Here is an 18,357-nt window from a genome sequence, read left to right as displayed (position 1 = left end):
CCTTAGTGACCCCCACCTGGCCACCGGAATCCTCTCAGCCCCACCCGGTCCTCAGACTGACCCCCTTTCCCCCTTCCAAGCCCCTGCAGCCTGGTCACCACTCCCCGGCCCTCTCAGTGTCCCCCGCCCTGGGCCTCAGCCATGAAGCCCCATCCCGGGCCAGAGGAGGCCCGGCGGCCAGCTTCCGACATCAGCGCGTTCGCCAGCAGCTGCACGCTGCATGGGCTGGGCCACGTTTTTGGCCCTGGGGGCCTGACGCCACGCCGAGGGCTGTGGGCTGCCGCCGTGCTCCTGTCGCTGGCCGCCTTCCTCTACCAAGTGGCTGAGAGGGTGCGCTACTACGGGGAGTTCCACCATGAGACGGCCCTGGACGAGCGCGAGAGCCACCGGCTCACCTTCCCCGCTGTCACCCTGTGCAACATCAACCCGCTGCGCCGCTCCCGCCTCACGCCCAACGACCTGCACTGGGCTGGGCCCGCGCTGCTGGGCGTGGAGCCTGCGGAGCATGCCGCCTTCCTGCGCGCCCTGGGCCAGCCCCCCGCGCCGCCGGGCTTCATGCCCAGTCCCACCTTCGACCTGGCTCGACTGTACGCCAGGGCCGGGCACAGCCTGGAGGACATGCTGCTGGACTGCCGCTACCGAGGCTGGCCATGCGGGCCTGAGAACTTCACCGTGGTGAGCTGGTCACTGGCCCGGGGCCGCTGGGCTCCCGGCTAGTCCCTGTCCCAGACCCGCCATCCCCAGTCATGCCAGCCCAGGCTCCTCCAGAGCCAGGGGACCTTAACACCCGTGCCAGGGATCTTTCCCTTCCCAGCCAGGCCACAGGCTTCCCACCCCATCAGGGCCTTTCTGTTCGGCCCAGGAGACTGTGCTCCTTGGGGTCCCCTCCCTGTCACTCAGCTGGACCACAGTGTGCAAGGTCATGCCTCCCAGCACAGGGCACTCACCCGGGCTGGCTCTGGGCCCAAGCTCTGGTCTGTGGAGACCCTGTTTCTGGGGGCTGGGGGGAATCTAGTGGGACTGCTCTAGGGCAGAAGGGTCCTCTCTGCCTGGGGACTCGGCTTGTTTTCCCTCTACCTCTTCAGAGTTCTGTTAGTCCTAGAGGAGGGCAACTGAGACCCACTTCCTTTCTTGCCATTCTCCAAAGAAACACTTGTCCCATAGTCTGCGCCCTGGGCCGGGGGGGTCAGAGAAGGGGAGGAGGGGCTGGAGTGATGGGAGCCCATGAGGGTCCGACTCCGTATGTGCCGGTACGAGGGACAGACTGAGGGCACTGAGATGTGGGTTCAGTGGTCAAAGAAACCAAATGGAGGGCGGGGAGAGGGGAGGTCTCGTCGTTCTCATGTTTGCCTGGGGAAAAGGCTGGCTGGGCTCCTAGACCCCGGAGAGGTCTGTCCCGTCTGCTCACCCACAGGTCTTCACCCGGATGGGTCAGTGCTACACCTTTAACTCCGGCGCCAATGGGGCAGAGCTTCTCACTACTCCCAAGGGCGGCATGGGCAACGGGCTGGAGATCATGCTGGATGTGCAGCAGGATGAGTACCTGCCCGTGTGGAGGGACATGGGTATGCCGCACGTGGGTCAGGCTGGGTGGCACAGATGGGCTACGAAAGGCTCTGGGAAGGAGAGGAGGCACTAGGAAGGGTCCCAAAGCACATCCTTTCCTGTGAAAAGGGGGCAAGGTTGGTTGGTCACAGTCCTGGGGAGAGAGTTCTGCAGCAGGGGGTGTGCTGAGACACGGGCCTCAGGGTCCCCTTTCCCCTGCAGAGGAGACCCCGTTTGAGGTGGGGATCCGACTGCAGATCCACAGCCAGGAGGAGCCGCCCACCATCGACCAGCTGGGCTTTGGGGCAGCCCCTGGCTACCAGACCTTCGTGTCCTGCCAGCAGCAGCAAGTATCCCCACCCTGACCCCGCCGAGGCCCCCAACCCCCTCCTTCACCCACAACACCTCCGACCGTCCCAGGGGGCCCCCACCCCTCCGCATGCCAGCACAGGGACAGGTCACATTGTACCTGGTGCCTCCTTGACCCAACCAACTACAGCTGAGCTTCCTGCCCCCACCCTGGGGCGACTGCAGCTCCGCATCTCTGGACCCCGACTTTGAGCCAGAACCTTCGAGTCCCCCCAGCCCTAGCCCAGGCCCCCACCCTTCCTATAGTCTAATGGGGTGTCGCCTAGCCTGTGAGACACGCTACGTGGCTCGGAAGTGCGGCTGCCGAATGATGCATATGCCTGGTAAGGGGCTGGTGGGGGCGGAGGAGGGGGGCTGGTGGGGGCGGAGGAGGGGGTCCGGGTCCCGGCAAGGGGGCCTGGGGGCCGTTCCTGAAGCTGTCTCCTTCCCGGTCTCCTCCCCCACCCCCGCAGGCGGGGCGCCAGTGTGTAGCCCCCAGCAGTACAAGGACTGCGCCAACCCTGCGCTCGGTAAGGGGCAAAACTCTCCGTCATCCCCGCCCCTGCTCCGCCCCGCCCACGACCCGGCCCCCGCAGGGCGGGCGGTGCTGACCCAGGCGACTGTGACCCCTAGACGCCATGCTGCGGAAGGACGCGTGCACCTGCCCCAACCCGTGCGCCAGCACGCGCTACGCCAAGGAGCTCTCCATGGTGCGGATCCCCAGCCGCGCCTCCGCCCGCTATCTGGCCCGGAAACACAACCGCAGCGAGGCCTACATTGCGTGAGCCGGGCCGGCAGGGGCGGGGCGGGCACCCTCCCGCGGGCGAGCCTTCGTGCGCACACCCGGGTGGGACACCAGTCTGCACATCACCACAGGGCTCCTGGGCCTCTGGGCAAGCAGTTTAACCTTCTGACACCATCTCTGCTGCAAAAGGGGGCCTGATGCCCGTCCCAGGGCTCTTAAAAGGAGTCACAGAAGGGAGATGGATCGTGCACCTGTTTCCTGCCAGCAGCTGGCACCAGCGGGTGTCCCGCAAGCTTGCCTGCCCTCTTTTCCTCCAGAGAGAACGTGCTGGTGCTGGACATCTTCTTTGAGGCCCTCAACTATGAGACGGTGGAGCAGAAGAAGGCCTATGAAGTGTCAGAACTGCTTGGTGTGTGTGCGTGTGCGCGCATGCGCGCCCACACAGGGCGCCCAGGAGTCTGGGGAGGCGTGGGCAGGGCAGGTGGCTGTGAGCTGATGGGTAACCTGGGCTCTGCAGGTGACATAGGGGGCCAGATGGGGCTGTTCATCGGAGCCAGCCTGCTCACCATCCTTGAGATCCTGGACTACCTCTGTGAGGTGGGCCTGAGCCCCAGCTGGGGGAGGGGAAAGGAATCAGGCCATAGGATCTGGAGGAAGGTGTGCACTGGCCACTTCCCCCACTGCTTGCCCCCAGGTGTTCCGAGACAGGGTCCTGGGATACTTCTGGAACCGAAAGCACTCCCAAAGGCATTCTGACACCAATCTGGTAACAACTCCTTCCTCCTTTGCCATCCCCAACATGGGTGCTCAGCCCTCCCCCTGAAGCCTAGAACACCATCCCTACCCAGCTGAAGAAAGAATGGTGGGGGAGGAGCGTGCAGTGACCTTGGTTGGGCCTGGGAGGGAGGACTCCTTCCCACCTCTGACCCTTTCCCTCCTCCCACAGCTTCAGGAAGGGCTGGGCAGCCACCGAATCCAAAGTTCCCACCTCAGTCTGGGCCCCAGGTAAAAAGAAATGGCCCCCTATTTCAAGGGAGGAGGGGCAGGTCCTGTCTAGAGGGTGACATTGAGGTTCAGGAGGGCAAGGCAGTGGGTACAAGGCCTCCTGTCCCAGTGCTGTGGTCTGGTCCCACCAGGCCTCCCACCCCTCCCTGTGCCGTCACCAAGACTCTGTCTGCCTCCCACCGCACCTGCTACCTCGTCACACGGCTCTAGACCCGGTGTCTGTGTCTACCGGGCTACACCCTGACATCCTGGACATGCCCCGCCTGCTCGTGTCTCTGCCATCTTCACCCCAAATAAAGTTCTAGTGCATCAGCCTTGGCTGGTTCTCTTACAGGCAGACTAATCAGGCCAAGGTCAGCCCTACTCGGCTCCAGAAGACCTCTGCCAGCCAGCATCCAGTGGGCAGTGTCTGAAATGTAGGTGGGTCCCAGTCAACCACCACAAATCTCTCTGGGAGAAAAGAGTAGTAAGAGGGCATCCGTCATTTGCAGCTCAGTGTGAATGAGCTTATCAGAACCACATTCAGAGAGAATGGAGCCCAAAGCCGAGTGTCAAGGCAGCGAGGAGTCAGCGGGAGAACAGTTATGTTTGGGGTCCCACAAGGGAACAGCTAGAAGAAGACTCTGCCCCAGAGCCTGGCAAGAAGTGGGGGAGCAGGCAGGGAGAGGACAGGAGGAACTAGCCACTTCCAAGAACGCAAGCTGCTGTCCTGCCTGGGAAGATCAAGACTCTTTTCTCATATTCGGGACCAAGTGCCAACACACCACCTGTCTCCATGGGAACGGCTATTTTCCCAACCTCCCCAAAGAGCAGAAGGCCCCGGCTCAAAATGGTGCGGGAGACCCTCCCTTCCCCCTTCCCACTCCTGCCAGTAAGAATACACCCAGGCCCCAACTACTGCCCACCATCCCTGCTCTTTCTCTGTACCCCAAATATTGGGAAACTGGGGGCAGGGGAAGGGGTGTTCCTAAGCTAACCACATCTCTGGATCTCTCCTGTCCCCACCTACAGGCCTGGGGATGACGGGCCGGTGAAAGAGGAAGGGTTGGGATGTACATGTGGGATAGGGAGAACAGTCCTCCTTTCCCCATTCTGGTGGGAGCCCAGCCTTACTCTGACACTGGCTGCCTAACCCCTCACGACTGGCGCTCCTGGGCATGGGGGAGAGGTGCCCGCATCAGCACAGGGGTGGGGGTGGTGCTGCCCCCGAGCATCCGTCGGGGTGACAGTCAGAGCCTCCAGCACCCAGTCTCAGGCCACTTAGAGTAGTGGAGCAAGGACCCGACAGCTGGGCTGGGTTTGAGTGGGACGCAAGGCTGAGGAGGGGTGGTAAGGCAGAGCAGAGGCCCCGGCCCCAGCCCACCCCCTCTCAGAGCCACTCCACCACCACATCAGCCAGACTGTGGGAAAGGAGACAATTTATGAAATTAAATAAAGTCCACGGAGGGAGTGAAGACCACGGGCCAGGGCACCTCCTCCCCGGCCAGGCCCAGCACAGCTGGACCCAGCACACCGTGCATCCCCTACTTTTCCTCCCTTCCCGGGAGGGGCTTAAATAGGCCAGGCCCCAGCCTGGCCAAGGTCCTGGAGCCTACGGGGGGCAGAAGTCGGAGAAGTAGGGGTGCTGCAGGGCCTCTTCTGCCGAGATGCGCTGGACGGGGTTACACTTCAGGAGATGCTGAAGGCACGGAAGAAAGGCGTGGCGGGGTCAGGCGGGGTCAACTGCCTAGAGCCCCACCGTCCCCCAGCCCCCCTACAAGTGTCTGGACCCCGCCCTCTACCCCTGCCCTTGGTCACCTGTAGCAGGTCCCTCCCCGTGGCATTGAGCTTGGGTACGACATTCACCAGGGACGTTGTGGCTGGGTACATTGGGTAGGGCTGTTGGGGGGCAGGGAGAGTCAGACCAGAGGTGTGGGGGCTTGGAGCTGCTAGAGCTGTGGAGTAAAAAGGACCCCCCCCCAATTCCCCATCACACCTTATAGTCTGGCAGCTTGGTCATGGCAGGCCACTGCTCCTCGGTCGGTGTCCCCAGAAGCGTGTCCATGGGGTCAAGGATCACTCGGGTGGAAAGGGGCGGGCGAGGGGCTCTTCCTCTCCTGGGGGGGAGTTCCTCATGCCCATCCCCAGACCCCTCACTTTATCCCACAGCTCATGACAGAGGCAGGGCCCAGCACACGCATGGTGTTCCCGGCACATCTGCTACTCTGACCTCAACCCCGATGTCTGCTCCTGATGTCCCAGTCAGCCCTCTCCTACAATAATCCTGCTGCTGCTTTTGGCTCCTCTGTCCTAAGGATTCACTTCGCAGCTGGGGGAGCACACTCAGGGCTTCTTCCCCCAGCGAGCCCTCCTTGTCTCTAGGTCATACGCTCTCCAACTGGCAGCCTCAATCAGCCCTGAGAACATCGGGGTGTCCGCCACCCCTCACTCAAAGCCATGCCCTATCCTGGCCCAGCCCATCGCCACCCGTCACTCCCTGCACTCTGGAGCTCTACGGGCTGCTGACTTCCCTTTTTTTTTTTTTTTTTAAATAAACTCTAGACCCAATGTGAGGCTCAAACTCACACCCTCGAGATCAAGAGTCACGTGCTCTACCAATGGAGCCAGCCCAGCAGCCGCCTTACTCCCCTTCAGAGAGCTCGAGGTGGAGGGAAATGTCAAAGGATATCGGAAGATCCTCTTCAGCTGGTCGTCTACGTCATTGCCAGGGAAAAGAGGCCGCCCGGCATTGGCCAGCTCTGGGAGCGGAGCAGGGTGTGAGAGGAGGGGACACGCAAAGACCCCCTCGTTCCCATAGCACCGTCTGTACTTTCCATCCCCGTCCCCAAGGGCCTCACTCCCTTCCCCAGAGGAGACACCCCAGGCCCTATCTGTCCACTTGGATGAGCGAGAAAGTGCCTGTGCAGACCCCCAGCTTGTCACCTGCGAATATGCAGCCGGCTGACCACATGTCGATGGATGTGGAGTACAGCTTGGCCCCAAAGAGGACATCCGGCGGGCGGTACCACAGCGTGACCACCTGCAGAAGACCCCACCCACAGCGACCCCCTGCTTAGAGGACTGGGCGGAGGGGCTCAGTGAGGACAGAAAAATAATGTTTTGGGTCCTGGAGTAGGAGATGAAAGATGTTCGGAGGGGACCCCCTCCCTCCGCCCCATATCCCACCCCCAACACCCCCAGCTCACCTCGGCTGAGTAACAGCGAACAGGGATCCCAAAGGCTCGAGCCAAGCCAAAATCAGCCAATTTCAGCTCCCCATTCTGAGGGCAGATGGGAAGGGACACGAAGAGGGGTTTTCAACAGTCTCGGGGCAGGCCCCCTGCCTCCGCCTCCCAGCCCAGCTCCCCTCATCACTTGTGCCGGCCAGCCTGTGACCCGAGCCTCCCCGGTCTCCCACCTTCTCCCCAGCAGGTACCCTGTTTATTAGCAGGTTCTGGGGCTTCAGGTCCCTGTGCAGCACGTTGCGACTGTGACAGAATCCCAGGCCTTTCAGCAGCTGGAAGAGGAATGACTGTGGGGGGAGGAAGGAGTAGGGGAGGGCATGAGACCTTCTGGATAGGAAGCTGCCCCCCTGCAGTGGGCCCTGCTCCCCTCTTCACCCTCTGCTCTGCCTCCAAGCCCCAGCCATCTTTCAGCGACATCATTCATGCACTATGGACCACCTGCTTGGTACTGTGCTAGGGAGTAGTAAGTGGAACAGTGCACGGTGGCCCTGGTCCGAATCTTTCTGGAACTTACAGCCTAGTGGGCCTTCCTACCTTCCCACGATGATCTCTCCCCTACCTGGCCTCATGTAAGCACACACCTCGGAGCCATCAATACATATACCATGCTCTATCATTAATCAGCATCTGCTTCTCCTGGAACCTGGGACAAGGCACTTGGTCTTGGGCCTAGAATAGTGCCTGGCACACAGCAAAGTATCCAACAGGTATTTGTTGAATGAATGATTGAATGAATGAATCTCTTTGAATCTCATTTTCTCATTTATCAAGTGCAAATCACATCACTGATATCAGAGTGTTACTGTCAGATCAAAGAGACCAGGTGAAGAGGTCTGCAAAGAGGGAGGCTCCTAGAGGGCAGAAACAGGGTTTTCTCACACCCCGAACTCCAGTGTGTCCCACTCAGGGCCTGAACTTGGTCCTCAGAGAGTGCATAGACTGAAGACTGACTCCCACCCCGCCCCGCCCCACTGAGTCTCTCGGACACCAGCCCCTCACCTTCACAATTTCAGGATCCAGGTCACCATTACAGCTGTCGAAATACTTCTTGAGGTCCTAAAAAGGGATGGGGGTGGGGAATGGGACAGAGTTTAACCTCAGTCTGGGCCCCTATACCCTCTCAAGGCTCCTGTCCCCCAAGTCCCCCTTTCACCTGGTCACAGAACTCAAAAACCAAAGTCAGCTTCTTGTCGCTATGCAGGACGTCATGAAGCCTAGGGAGGAGGAAGGACTCAGCCAGGCAGGTCTGCAAATTTCAGCCTCATGTCCCTATAAACAGCCCAGTCCTGATCCCAGGATGAGCCCAGCCCCTCTCTGAAGCCCCCCTCCTCCAACTGACCACACAGGCAAGGAGGGCCCTGCCCATCTACACACCTGACGATGTTCTTGTGCTTCAGCTCTTTGAGTAGGCAGATTTCCCGAAGGGCTGAACTCGGCACTCCCTACACATGGGAGGGGGCCGGGCGGGCAACAGTCACATCCCACCCAACCTGGGCCCTCAACCCCCTCCCTGGCCCTGATGTCCCAGTCCTACCTCATCATCGTCATCCAGCCTCACCCGTTTCAGAGCCACGATCTCATGTGTCTCCCGGTTTTTGGCCTTGAATACTGTTCCGTAGGTGCCTAGAGGAAGAAGGTCAAGGGTGAGCGTGAAGATGGGACACCCTTCTCACCCCAGGAAGTCCCTGTTGGGAGAGCAGGGAGGGTGGGAGTGTGTTATTTGTGAAGCCCGAAGGAGTAAGGGGAGAGATTCAGGTGAGGGCTCGGCATGGAGGACCTCCGTGAGGGAGGATGGGGCAGAGAAGGGGCCTGCAGACGGCTCAAAGGTGTCTGCAGCAGGGTGAGGCTGCGGCTGCCAGGGTAAGGAGGTCTGTAATAACGGCGGTGCTTCCGCAGGGTCCGGAAATAGCGAGCAGGCCTGGGAGAAAAGTGAGGGCCGGCAGAAATGAGGTCGGAAGTCTGCATCGACAACTGAGGCTGGGGGGTGGGTGAGGCTCTGGAAGTGGAACTGAGGCTAGGGCCAGGAGGTGCAGGAAGTGCTAAGGTCGGCAAGTAGGTCTCCGGGAAGTGGTAAGGTTGGGAAGGGGCGTCCGCGGGAAATGCTAACGGGAGGGATAGGTGTCTGCAGGGAGTATTGAGCTCCGGGCCAAGGCTGCAGCCAGTGCTGAGGTCGGAGCCTGTGGGTATTGCTGACGGTAGAGGAGCCGGGGCTGCAAGGAATGCTGAAGGGTCTGTAGAAGAAGATCTTGCAGGAACATCTCGTAGTCCCATTACCTTCCCCAATCTTCTCCAGTTTCTCGTATTTCTGCATCGCGGCAGCCGCGGGGACCCCTATGGGCCCTGGGTTCTAAGACACCGGCCCCGGCGTTGCAGAGGAGGCGGCACCCCAGCCTCCGGCCCTGCCCCGCCCTTCTGGCTGCGCATAGGCTTCTGGGGCGTGTAGTACCAAGGATAACCAGGTTTCCCAGCAATGTGCGGGACGTTAGACAAGAAGACTACAACTCCCAGCAGGCTGCGCTATGGCTCTCTGCAGCACTCGCCTCCCGGGACCCCGGTTCGACCGCCGAGGAAAACCTTGGACTTCAAGTCCCAGGAAGCATCGCGTGTCCGCTTTCCGGGCCTTACCGCCGTAACGCCACCGCTCCCAGTGTGCCCTGCTCTTGTTACTCCTTTCTGTGATCACAACCTTCTTTTGGAAAGGGCCTCTCTGGGACTACACATTCCAGAACGCAGTAGGGTGGGGGTGGGGTGCTCTCTGGGGTTTGGGGTTTGGCGGCCTGGGATGGGTGCGCTCTGATCCGGCTGATGGTGTTGAGGTTCCAACGACCACCTGACAACCGCAGTACGAATTCCCACCTCTCCCCAGGCGATCTGGAGGCCTCAGGGTTGATTGGGGAATGGCTCTGAGCCATGCCTTGATGACGACTTCACAGGACCAGCTGAACCACAGGGCTGGGAAGAGAGGCAGGTGTGCCCCTGGAGTTAACTTACGCCAGAGACCCCTCTCTGCCTTCTGGGCGGCGTTTGTCGTCTCGGAGCCCACCCGACTCCAGCTGCACGCAACACTGTGACCTCTCGAGGCAAGCTGGTTGGAACACTGCGAGTCCTTCCATACCAGTCTGGAGAACCCGGGCCCACCGGAGTCAGCCAGGGTGTGGCCGAGGGCTGGCAGGTTGGCTACCGCCCTCAACAGACAGAAGCACAGACAGATGCTACCCTTGGAGCAGCCTTGACCTCATCCGTTAAGGAGTTGATTATAGATTTTCTTGCGCTCCTCTCTAATTGTCTCATGATTGCATTCTTGAGGGCTGAGAACTGGACAAAAACGGCCCCAAACAGCACTCCTCAGCACCAGAACCATAGTTGGCGATAAACATTTGTTAATTAACTTGTTTATATCAGAACGTTCTCTCATACACAATCCTGTGCTTCACCTAGTGGCATACTAAAAAAAAAAAAAGTATACTCCTTATCTGGAAGAATTTATAATTTAGTTGAGAAAACCAGAAATACAGAAATCTTTAATGGCAGCTGATGAATATAACAGGGTTCGAGGAGGGAGGCCGCCGCCGGCAATCACAGGCAGTAGTTCCCCAGTTCGGAAAGTCTAGGTCAGCTCAGGGTAATGGGAATCCAACCTCGAGGAGCCATCACCCCTATCGCCACCGCTCTCCCGCCCCCCAAGCAAAGAAAGGGTCTTTCTTGGAGGCACTGGGGAGTAGGGGGTAGGGGGAGAATCTTGACCCCGATGCATTTGTATTTCAAGTTCCTCCTCCCCGAATTTCCTGATCATCTTTGTGTCTCCGTTTTCCTGTCTGGGATCCCCAGCGTGGCTCCTTTCCGCCTAGAGGTGCCTAATGCGGCCAAGAGACGGCGTCCCCGGGGTGCCCAAGTCCCATGCGGAGAAGCCCGGGCGGCTGCCTCACGGGACTGAGCCGGACAGAGGGGTGTCCGCTGGGGCGCTGGGCTCCCGGTGCCGGGCGGTGCCTGGAAGCGCGCCTCCGTCCCCGGGTCTCAACCCCCGCTCCCCGCCTCCCCACCCCCCCACCCGCTGCGGCGGGGCCGCGCACGGTGCGCCGGGGGGCGCGCACGCAGGGGGCTGGCCTGCCCGCGGCGCGGGGGAAAGTTGAGTTGGGAGAAGTTGGGAGCGGCGGGGGTGCGCCCCGAGGTGGGCACTAGGGAGTCGTCGGGAGCGCGCGAGGGCGCCGGAGAAGGGGGAGACACCCCGAGACCTCCGGGGCACGAAGTCCAGAGCTAGCGGGTAAGCGGAGAGGTGGCGGCGGAGGAGGGCTAGGGCCGCGGAGGGAGGAAGGGAGGGGGAAGGAAAGGGGGGAACTCGGGACTCGGAGCAGGGAGGGAGTGGAAGTGGAGGAAGGGGCGGAGACTGGGGCGCGGGGAAGCGAGGTCTTGGGGAGAAGGATGCGGAGGCGCGCGGACTGCTGGTCGGGAGCGGGATCCGGGGTCCGCTTATTAGAGTTCCCTAAAGTGAAGGTGCCGCGCCCCCTGCCACCAGGAGGGGGTAGTCTCTGGGAGGCGCCGCCGGCCTTCCCAATTCCTCGGCGGGCTCCAGACGACACCCCTCCCTTACGACCCCCTACTCTATTCTTAAGGCCCGTCCGGGGTGCCGAGGCTGGGGGTGGCCGTGGGCCGCTGCCCCGGCCCTCCGGGTTGGTAGGTGGAGCAGGGAAGGGAGGGGGTGGCGGGTCAGGTCAGGACAAGGGGTCAGGCAGAAGAGGGAGCAGCTGGGTGGGGATGGGAAAGACGAGTCTGGAGAGTTGGACCTGACTCGGGGGAGGGGGGGCTGGCTTGTCTGGGTGGGAAGCCCCGTGCTGGGTGTTGGGGGCGGTGCTGCCTGAAATCCACTTTATCCTCCTCCTTCCGCCCCCCACCCCACCCCCACCAGCCCCACATCGAAGAGCTGTGGAATGTACGAGTTTACTTGAGGGGTGGTTAATGCCCAAGTGGGGGTCCGGGGTGCTAATCCTTTGGGCGGGAGTGGGGGAGATACTAATCCTCTGGGCCGGTCGGGGCTGGTCCCCGGAATGTGCCCCCACCCCGGATTATCGGCACCGATGCTCTGGACAGAAGCTGCTTTGTGTTCTGGGACGGCGGGGGTGGGGGGGTGGGGGAGTACACTGAGGGCACAGCCTGGAAGTGGGAGTGGGGCACCTGCAGGTGCTCGAGACACTACACACCCTTCTCAGACCGGGGTCCCTCCCCCAGTACCCCTCTCCCCTACACCAAACGTGACCTGGCTGAAGGCCTGCTAGGGGGAGGTGAAGAGAGCGTCAGCTGAGTTGGAGTGCTTGCCAGGAATGTGTTGCTCCAGGCTCCCCACCCTGGACTGACACCCCCAGACCTATATTGTTTGACCCTACACTGACCTGTCTTATCCCCAGGTTAGCCCTAAATCGGGCAACCCTGACCGCCCCCCCAACACCACACTGGGGAGCTTCAGTACTTTACTTTGGAGAAACTTGAGTGCCAGTCCCCCCACCCCCGACATCTACTTCCCCCACTAGGAATGAGTACCCTGATTTGCCCTGGTCAAGTTCCTTAACCGCAACTGTTCTGCTTTCCCACCACACACAGTGCCCTCCCGAGATGCCCCAACAGTCACAGTCAGGAGGGCGTCAGCCCTGCCACTCAGATTTTCCTGGCCTCAGGGGAGGGGAGGGATCGGCACTGCCCCTTAGGGCAGAACCTCAGGGTTTCTGTGCCCACCCTCCTCCCAGTTCGTCACGTGCCCCTCCCCCATTATAAAGGTCCGTCCTGCCTGTGCCCGCTGTCTCCCTTCCTCCCTCCCACTGAGTGAGTGGAGTTGGGCTCCTGCCCCTCCCCCCCCCAGGGAGCCTCCTTCATCAGGGGAGGGGGCACAGTCCTGTGTCTCCTCCCAGCCCTGGGTCTGGTGTCTCTGCCACCCCTGTGCTTGCTGTTTGGGGCTCTCTCCAGTCTCTCCCTTCCTTCCTCCCCACTCTGCTCCATGGGGTGTCTCCCTGTAACCAGGATACCCCTCTCTCGATCAGCCCATCTCGGGTGCCACCATTCGGTCACTGCTCCCGTTTGTGGCTCAGCCTGTCCTTTCCTTCCCTCCTCCTCCATCCCCCACCCAGATTTCTGCTGCTTTCTCTGTAGGTCTGGGCCTTGACTCCTGCCCCCCCTTTCTGCAGCCTCTCCCATCTTTTCTGTCTCCTCACTTGGCCCTCTGTGGCCTCCTCTGTGCCCCCCATCCTCTTTTCTCTATTTACTCTCTTCTTATAAATAACTCTTTTCTTTGCTCTCGGGCCTCTAAGGGCCACCCTAAAGCCCTTCATAGTCCAGAGAGTCCTGGGCAGCAGGGAGACCCTTCAGTGTCAGCTGGCGGGCAGTTCCTGAGACCTGTCCTCCCCGGGGCTGGCCGCATGTTGGGGGGCTGAGCAACGCCGGGGCACTTGTGTGCCTGGCGGCCTGCTCTCACGTGATCCACTCCCCCCCCCCAGGTTATGCCGCCGCCTTGTTGCCCTGAAAGCCGCTGTGACAGTGAAAAGGGCTAAGATTTGGCCATGAGCAGCGCCCCCCGGCGCCCCGCCTCGGGCGCAGATTCTTTCTGTACTGTGAGTATTGCCGGCCGGCTGGGTTGGCCACCCCACTGCCCCTCCCACACCGCAGGTGCTCTGGGGGAGGGTCCGCTGTCAAACCCGGGAGAGAGAAAGAGAGAGAGAAAGTGTGTGTGCGCGTGCGGGGCGTAGGCTCAGGAGGAGCCTCTGATGGATTGGGGAGGGGTGCTGCCATCCTTCCCCTGGTTTTGTCTGGGTTTCAGGGGTCTGGGATGGGTATTGGTGGGGCTGTCATGCCGCTTCCAGTCCTGTGGAGGGAGTTGAGGCTGTTTCCTGAAGATCCGGGTGGTTCTTTAGCCTCAGAGAGAGAGGAACTTTGGGGACCCTGGGTCTCTAACCCGGCGACCCCTTCTGACCCAGCCTTAGAGACAGCAGCAGTGTCCTCACCCAGCGGTTCTGGGCAGAGTTTGCTTGCAGTGACGCCCGCCTCTGGCCCCACGTGCCACCCAGGCCCGCCCTGCGCGGCCCCACGTGGCCACCACCCCACGTGGCCCCCTCCTGATTTTCCTGGGGAGTGTAATGATTAACCCCAAGTACCATAATCAGCCCCTTATTGGCCATCTGGTCCATAAGGGCACGTGACTGGGAAGGGGCCCGGGCTAGTCCCCTCCCCCTCCTTCCCGAGTTCACCCCTGCCAGCCATGGACTTCCTCCTGCGGCCTCAGGTGCGAGGGGCTCTCAACCCCCCTGCCCCCACCCTGGCTAGCTCCCCGTGCTCACTCGCTTCAGCCGCCTCTCGCCGCCTTCCTCCCGCTGCTAATTCTGGTGAGAGTGGAGCGGGAGCTTGGGGAAGCGGGCTAGAGCTGCTGGGAGGTGGGGGGGAGCAAGGGGAAGGTGGGAAGCAAGCCCCTGACTCCTGTATCTTGTGTCCAGTATCGCTGTGGCTCCCTGCCGCTCCTGTCCCCACCTTGGTGTCTCTCCAGGACCCGCCTTCTTCTTAGACCTCCTCCCCTTGCCCTTCATTGCTCTGGCCACTGGCACCGCCACAGAGGGGGCTCCGTACCCCGCCCTTGGAGATCCCGATGCCCTTGAGGTCCAGAAGCTCTTGAGCAAATATTTGGCGGTGCCTGGAGCTGAGACTGGCAGGGGTGGTGGGGGCTAGACAGAGACTGGCGAGGCAGCAGGCTGCTTAGCTAGGCTGAGCTCTCGGAAGCGCCGGCCGCCACCACCGCAGTCCCGCTGCTCCTCTCCTGCAGTATGACTCAGGTGGGGGGGGGGTGAGGGGCGGGGCTAGCGAGCGGCCAGGGGGTGGGGGTGGGGGCCCAGGCTCGGTGGGGTGCAGCTGTGGGGGGGCATTCCTGACAAGGTGAAGCGCTGCATTCCTATGGGGGCTCGGTTTCAGTTTGACTCAGAGTTCGAGTTCGCTCAGCTTGGGCACCTTCTCCAGAAGTTACTTTTCGGGCCTGGTAGTGGTACTCCAGTCAGAGGGGATTGGTTCACCATCAGCCGTGTGAACTGGCCAGTTCACACAGCTTACCTCGGGGCTGGAGACACAGGATTTCTCCTGAGATTTTCCACCTGCCCTAGACCTGACCAGAATGGGCACAGCCAGGGTTCCGATGTCCTGGAACTTAGGGGAAGGCTGCTTGGGGAGTGTGGGGGGCGGTTTGGGTCCCTGGCATTTGAGGGGAAGGCTGCTGGGGGGGTCCTGGGGCCCCACAGGGTGGGGTTTCAGGGTATCACTCTTGGTGAGTCCCTGTGTGTCCTCCCCACCTCTTTTTCCTCACAGCCAGAGCCAGAGAGCTTGGGCCCTGCAGCGCCTGGGTTCCCTGAGCAGGAGGAAGATGAACTCCACCGCACTCTGGGTGTGGAGCGGTTTGAGGAGATCCTACAGGAGGCTGGGTCCCGAGGAGGAGAGGAGCCAGGCCGCAGCTATGGGGAGGAAGACTTTGAATGTGAGGGGGCGATGGGGAGGGGGAGACAGGGGCACTTAGGCTTGCCTGTCCAGCAAGGAAGGGGCCTGGGGTCTCGTGGGAGGGGCCCAGGGCTGGGATGGCAGGGGAAGGAAGCTGTGCCCGCCTGCAGCCAGGTCCCCTTCTGCCTGCAGACCACCGCCAATCCTCGCACCACATCCATCACCCTCTGTCCACCCACCTGCCTCCGGACACCCGCCGCCGCAAGACACCCCAGGGCCCAGGGCGGAAGCCTCGAAGGCGCCCTGGAGCCTCCCCCACTGGGGAGACCCCCACCATTGAGGAGGGGGAGGAAGATGAGGATGAGGCCAGTGAGGCCGAGGGGGCCCGGGCACTCACCCAGCCATCCCCTGCCTCCACACCCTCTTCGGTGCAAGTGAGTTGGGGCGGGGCTCCTGGGGGTATCTTCAGGGTCCCTGGCCTGGCCTCACCTGCCCCCGTGGGTTCCTGTTCCAGTTCTTCCTCCAAGAGGATGAAGGTGCTGACCGGAAGGCAGAAAGGACCAGTCCGTCTCCTCCCCCACCGCTGTCCCACCAGGAGGCGGCTCCCCGGGCCAGCAAAGGGGCCCAGACCGGGTAAGTGTCCCCAGATAGAGACCTCCCCCACTGGTGTCAGTGACGTGATGTGGGGAAAAGAGCATGAGCCTCGGGAGCCTCAGATTGGGGTTCAACTCCCAGCCCTGCCCCTTTGGGCAAGTACAGCCTGTCCGAGCCTTCCCATGTGCAAGCCAAGAATAACGGAACCTTTCTCACAAGTGCTTGCAGGGATTAAAGGGTGGTCTGAATTAAGGCTTAAGTGTGGGTTGCCGTGGCGCGGGACAGGTGTGCATGCTAAGCACTCCCACCTGCTCCCCCACCTATGACGTCAGGTGGCGTAGCATCAAGCGCTGGATCAGGGATTGGGTCGGTAACCTCCGTGCACCTGCCTGGGGCCCCAAAGGTGTGAGGAGACCAGGAGACCCCTCTTCCGCCCTTGGGGAGCTGCCTCAGAAAAGTGGCATCAGAAAAGTCACTGTGCTGAAGGGCAAATCTGGGCACCATGTCCGTATCAGTGGGGGATTGGAGTTTGGGGGTGTTAGCTGGAGAAGGCTTCTTGGAGGAAATCACTTTGAACTGGGTCTCAAGGTCACCACTATCGTGGACCTGTTGTTTTCTGGGTGCCAGGCAGCGCAGCGTGAAGGGCTGCAGGGAAGGGGGGCGGGCTGCCTGACTCGCTGGGGAGACGGGCGGGGCGGGTGGCACCGAGCCCACGGCGGCCGTCTGCACGGGGGCACATGCTGGCGGGCGGGCCAGGGGCAGGGAGAGGAGCCTCAGGGAGCGCATGGCATTGGAAAAGTGGGTCAGATCTGTGGGCAGGGGTGCAGGCAGAGCAGAGAGCACCGGGGTGGGTGTAGAAAGCCTGATGGGGGATTCTTCTCGTCGTGGATGGGGGACACGGGCTTGGAGCTATGGGAGAGCAGTTCAGAGTGGTGTGGCAGGGGCTGAGCGCCGTGGCAGAGAGCAAGGAGACATCCTGGTTTGGGAACAGGCGCAGAAGTTTGCACCTCTAAGGACAAGCTCATATTCTCATGCCCGCAAGGGAGCCGTCTACACTTTCAAAGGCCCATTTTTACCTACTTTACTCCATCTGGTTAGAAACTTGGGATCTGTGACCCTCCTGAGCCCATGGGGAGGAGTGTGCTCTGGAGGGGAAGGAGGCTGTGCCCTGGCTGCTGTTGCAGACATCAGCTCTCCCCGGACCCGAGGAGGCTGGCCTTGCCTCTGCTTTGCTCTGAGGAGCTGTGTTCGGAGGGGGCTTGTGTGACGGCTCCGGCGGCGCGGCCCATAAAGGGCAGAGCCACATCGCAGGCCGCATCTGCTTGGGGGAGGCTCGCCGTTCCACGTTGGCGCCCACCGAGAGTGGGGAAACGAGGAGGGTGGGGTCCGGGTCTCCCCTGCGTGGCTCTGGCTCATAGCTGCTCCGTCTGTGCAGAGCCCCGGTGGAGGAGGTGGTGGCCGTGGCCAGCGGTGCCGCTGGAGGCGATGACGGGGGAGCCTCCGCGCGTCCCCTGACCAAGGCACAGCCCGGGCACCGAAGCTACAATCTGCAGGAGAGGAGACGCATCGGGAGCATGACGGGGGCTGAGCAGGCACTGCTGCCCCGAGTCCCCACAGACGAGAGTGAGGCCCAGACGCTGGCCACCGCTGACCTAGACCTCATGAAGAGTGAGTGCTGGCCAGGCGAAGCCCAGTGCTGGTGGGAACAGGAGGAAGAGGGAGGGGAAGCCTGACCCTGCCCCCCCCCCCCATAGGTCACCGGTTTGAGGACGTTCCTGGAGTGCGGCGGCACTTGGTGCGGAAGAATGCCAAAGGGTCTGGACAAGGCGGCCGGGAAGGGCGAGAGCCTGGCCCCACGCCTCGGACCCGGCCCCGGGCCCCCCACAAGCCCCACGAGGTACTGTGCTCCACTACTCGCTCTGCCATTATCTCCCTATCCATTTCCTCCCCACAGGCTCCCCCCGCCCACACACACGCCAGCAATAATCGCCAACAGGACTGCCATATGTGGTTGTGAAGGTTGTACACTGCACGAGAGTCCTTGACATTGTTGATTTGGGTGTTAGGATACCGATTCACATCTTAGACACTGTTGATTACTATATGATGGCCGCTTTCTGGCCGCTGGCCGTGAGAAGCTTAGGGCCCTCTGGGCTAGAGGTGGCTCCGTGGCGCGGTACACAGCCCAGTTGGCATCAGCCATAGTCAGGGGCAGTGATTGACCAAGATCACTCAGTTCCTTAGGAACACCGCCCATCTTAGACTACAGCAATCTGGTTCTCAACCCCACCCCTTCCAGTGGATTTTTGTTACCTTTTTATTGAGGCCTAACAGCATCCAGGGAGGTGCCCTGGGGCTGAGTGTAGGGCTTGGTGACTCTTTACACATGTAAACAGCTGGCTAACTCTGCCTAGACAGAGAATGTTTTCCACACTCTCTTCCTTC

The 18,357-nt window shown here is 61.4% G+C and overlaps 3 protein-coding genes across 6 annotated transcripts in view; 2 read left to right on the top strand and 1 right to left on the bottom strand.

Annotated features, from left to right (window-relative positions):
* The first annotated feature begins 141 nt into the window (after positions 1 to 141).
* Positions 142 to 3,952, top strand: ASIC3 (acid sensing ion channel subunit 3). 3 transcript variants are annotated; one of them, XM_040644583.1, is made up of 12 exons: positions 142 to 675; positions 1,415 to 1,565; positions 1,768 to 1,895; positions 2,045 to 2,237; positions 2,367 to 2,423; positions 2,527 to 2,674; positions 2,956 to 3,047; positions 3,156 to 3,235; positions 3,333 to 3,404; positions 3,585 to 3,643; positions 3,679 to 3,698; positions 3,775 to 3,952. In XM_040644583.1, the coding sequence occupies exons 1-12, from the start codon at positions 142 to 144 to the stop codon at positions 3,885 to 3,887; spliced, it is 1,647 nt and encodes a 548-aa protein (XP_040500517.1). In that variant the 3' UTR covers positions 3,888 to 3,952. The 3 variants fall into 3 exon arrangements, with proteins under 3 accessions (XP_040500517.1, XP_040500518.1, XP_040500516.1); XM_040644584.1 differs by lacking the exon at positions 3,679 to 3,698; XM_040644582.1 differs by lacking the exons at positions 3,585 to 3,643; positions 3,679 to 3,698.
* A 1,092-nt stretch (positions 3,953 to 5,044) lies between these two features.
* Positions 5,045 to 9,298, bottom strand: CDK5 (cyclin dependent kinase 5). 2 transcript variants are annotated; one of them, XM_008688610.2, is made up of 12 exons: positions 9,142 to 9,297; positions 8,402 to 8,490; positions 8,242 to 8,309; positions 8,021 to 8,081; positions 7,867 to 7,923; positions 7,059 to 7,154; positions 6,829 to 6,903; positions 6,566 to 6,662; positions 6,312 to 6,381; positions 5,619 to 5,679; positions 5,441 to 5,521; positions 5,045 to 5,321 (listed from the first exon to the last, which is right to left on the bottom strand). In XM_008688610.2, the coding sequence occupies exons 1-12, from the start codon at positions 9,176 to 9,178 to the stop codon at positions 5,235 to 5,237; spliced, it is 879 nt and encodes a 292-aa protein (XP_008686832.2). In that variant the 5' UTR covers positions 9,179 to 9,297; the 3' UTR covers positions 5,045 to 5,234. The 2 variants fall into 2 exon arrangements, with proteins under 2 accessions (XP_008686832.2, XP_040499738.1); XM_040643804.1 differs by lacking the exons at positions 8,021 to 8,081; positions 8,242 to 8,309 and having other exon boundaries at positions 9,142 to 9,298.
* Positions 9,299 to 10,976: 1,678 nt separating this feature from the next.
* SLC4A2 (solute carrier family 4 member 2) overlaps positions 10,977 to 18,357 on the top strand; it is a 19,384-nt gene continuing 12,003 nt past the window's right edge. Inside the window, exons 1-7 of the mRNA XM_040643798.1 lie at positions 10,977 to 11,128; positions 13,347 to 13,460; positions 15,193 to 15,358; positions 15,511 to 15,752; positions 15,833 to 15,951; positions 17,348 to 17,580; positions 17,667 to 17,809. Of these exons, the coding sequence (XP_040499732.1) occupies positions 13,410 to 13,460; positions 15,193 to 15,358; positions 15,511 to 15,752; positions 15,833 to 15,951; positions 17,348 to 17,580; positions 17,667 to 17,809 (954 nt within the window). The 5' untranslated portion in view covers positions 10,977 to 11,128; positions 13,347 to 13,409. The remainder of the gene's footprint in view (positions 11,129 to 13,346; positions 13,461 to 15,192; positions 15,359 to 15,510; positions 15,753 to 15,832; positions 15,952 to 17,347; positions 17,581 to 17,666; positions 17,810 to 18,357) is intronic.

The sequence above is a fragment of the Ursus maritimus genome, unplaced genomic scaffold (assembly GCF_017311325.1).
Source record: "Ursus maritimus isolate PB19 unplaced genomic scaffold, ASM1731132v1 scaffold_3, whole genome shotgun sequence".
Classification (NCBI taxonomy): Eukaryota; Metazoa; Chordata; class Mammalia; order Carnivora; family Ursidae; genus Ursus; species Ursus maritimus.
Note: the sequence above shows the minus strand (reverse complement) of the source record. Positions and strands in the feature narration are given on the sequence as shown.